At 32.5% G+C, this 1,832-nt stretch overlaps 1 protein-coding gene across 1 annotated transcript in view; it reads left to right on the top strand.

The window, feature by feature from the left end:
- The window catches only part of LOC106463387 (synaptogenesis protein syg-2-like), a gene marked incomplete at both ends in the record, with an annotated part of 107,784 nt that overhangs the window by 20,926 nt on the left and 85,026 nt on the right, over positions 1-1,832 (top strand). The window contains one exon of the mRNA XM_022390862.1: positions 1,394-1,504. Coding sequence (XP_022246570.1) covers positions 1,394-1,504 — 111 coding nt within the window. The remainder of the gene's footprint in view (positions 1-1,393; positions 1,505-1,832) is intronic.

The following is a 1,832-nucleotide window of genomic DNA, read 5'->3' as shown; positions in this document are numbered from 1 at the left end:
GGGCTTGTATATTAATAATAACAAGTTGCTGGGTTCAGTATAACAAGTTGCTGGGTTCAGTATAACAAGTTGCTGGGTTCAGTATAACAAGTTGCTGGGTTCAGTATAACAAGTTGCTGGGTTCAACCTGTTTATTAAAGTAGTCCCTTTAATATTTATTTACTACAACCTGTTTATTAAAGTAGTCCCTTTAATATTTATTTACTACAACCTGTTTAAGTAGTGTCTTTAATATTTATTTACTACAACCTGTTTAAGTAGTGCCTTCAATATTTATTTACTACAACCTGTTTACTTAAGTAGTGCATTCAACGTTTATTTATGTACAACCTGTTTGTTTAAGTAGTGCCTTCAATACTTATTTGTGTTATACAGCCCAGTCATTTTGTTGTTGTTGTTACTTAGTGTTGGCAACTTATGCAATCCTGTATCGTGTTTCGTTTTATTTAATTAATGCAATTCTTTAGAATAGTTCAAAATCGTGACGAACATCTCGTACAACGTATAAGGATTTTAACCCACTCCATTTTCAAGTTTGATTATCCGTTGTTGTATGTGCAACGAATATACTTGCTTTAGTATCATAGTAGACCACTTGCATATTTTTAGTATAAAGTGTGTTATAAAAGCATCAAAAGTGCACTTATAGACGTGTGATAACAATACATATCCAATAGATATGAACCTTAACGCTAAACAAAGATAATAAACAGGCTTTTCTTACAATTTTTGAACTGCTTGAAAGAAGATATTTAAATTTTAACGGTGTTTACATGAAAGGCTACAATGCTTAGTAAGGAAAACGTTGCTCATTTACGAATGTATACAGCAATAGCCCACTGGCTTAGTGGTATGATTTTCTTCAGATTTCTGCTGATTTTCAGTATGAAAGAGCGCCCTCTAACCACCTATTTTGTTCTACAGTGTGATCGCGAATTCTATCATTACGTTGTTGTTTTGTTCTACATCATTACAGATTCATCCCATTTCGTTTTACAACGTCTGTTATCTATTCACAGAAGATCGAATCGCGACGATAGGGTTATATCTAGCAGATAAAATAGTGATCCTTTAATATAAAATCTCATTATAAAATAAATGAAAATATAAAATTTGTATCCATATTTCGTTTAAAAAAAAGTGTCAAAACACCGTTTCCTTTAATTTTTAATGTGATTTATATTTACTATCTAAATTGAAAGTTTATTTAATTCATACTTTTGTTATAAGTATATACTTGTCTCGAGTTTTGTAGCATGGGATTATATAGTTGAGATTTCAGAATGTTATTCTTTTGAAGAAACGTATATCAGTAGATTGAATAGTGAGTATTGAATGTATTTCTCTATCTGTTCGCTTACCTGTTTCTTTAACAGCTTGATTTTTCTTACAGAACCGCCATCTGAGGTTATAATACTGGACAACAAGAACAAGAGGTTATCAGGTATTATAGGTCCTTACAACGAGGGTCAGTCGTTAACGCTGATCTGCCAATCATTAGGAGGTAAGATGAAGAGTTTCATCATACTGAACCTAGCAACGTATTATACTGAACCTAGCAACGTATTATACTGAACCCAGCAACTTATTACACTGAACCTAGCAACGTATTATACTGAACCTAGCAACTTATTATACTGAACCCAGCAACTTGTTATACTGAACCCAGCAACTTGTTATACTGAACCCAGCAACTTGTTATACTGAACCCAGCAACTTGTTATACTGAACCCAGCAACTTGTTATACTGAACTTAGCAACTTATACTGAACCCAGCAACTTATTATACTGTAGTAAATAAATATTAAAGGCACTACTTTAACAAACAGGTT

Source organism: Limulus polyphemus, unplaced genomic scaffold (assembly GCF_000517525.1).
Source record: "Limulus polyphemus unplaced genomic scaffold, Limulus_polyphemus-2.1.2 Scaffold1392, whole genome shotgun sequence".
In the NCBI taxonomy this organism is placed as follows: domain Eukaryota; kingdom Metazoa; phylum Arthropoda; class Merostomata; order Xiphosura; family Limulidae; genus Limulus; species Limulus polyphemus.
Note: the sequence above shows the minus strand (reverse complement) of the source record. Positions and strands in the feature narration are given on the sequence as shown.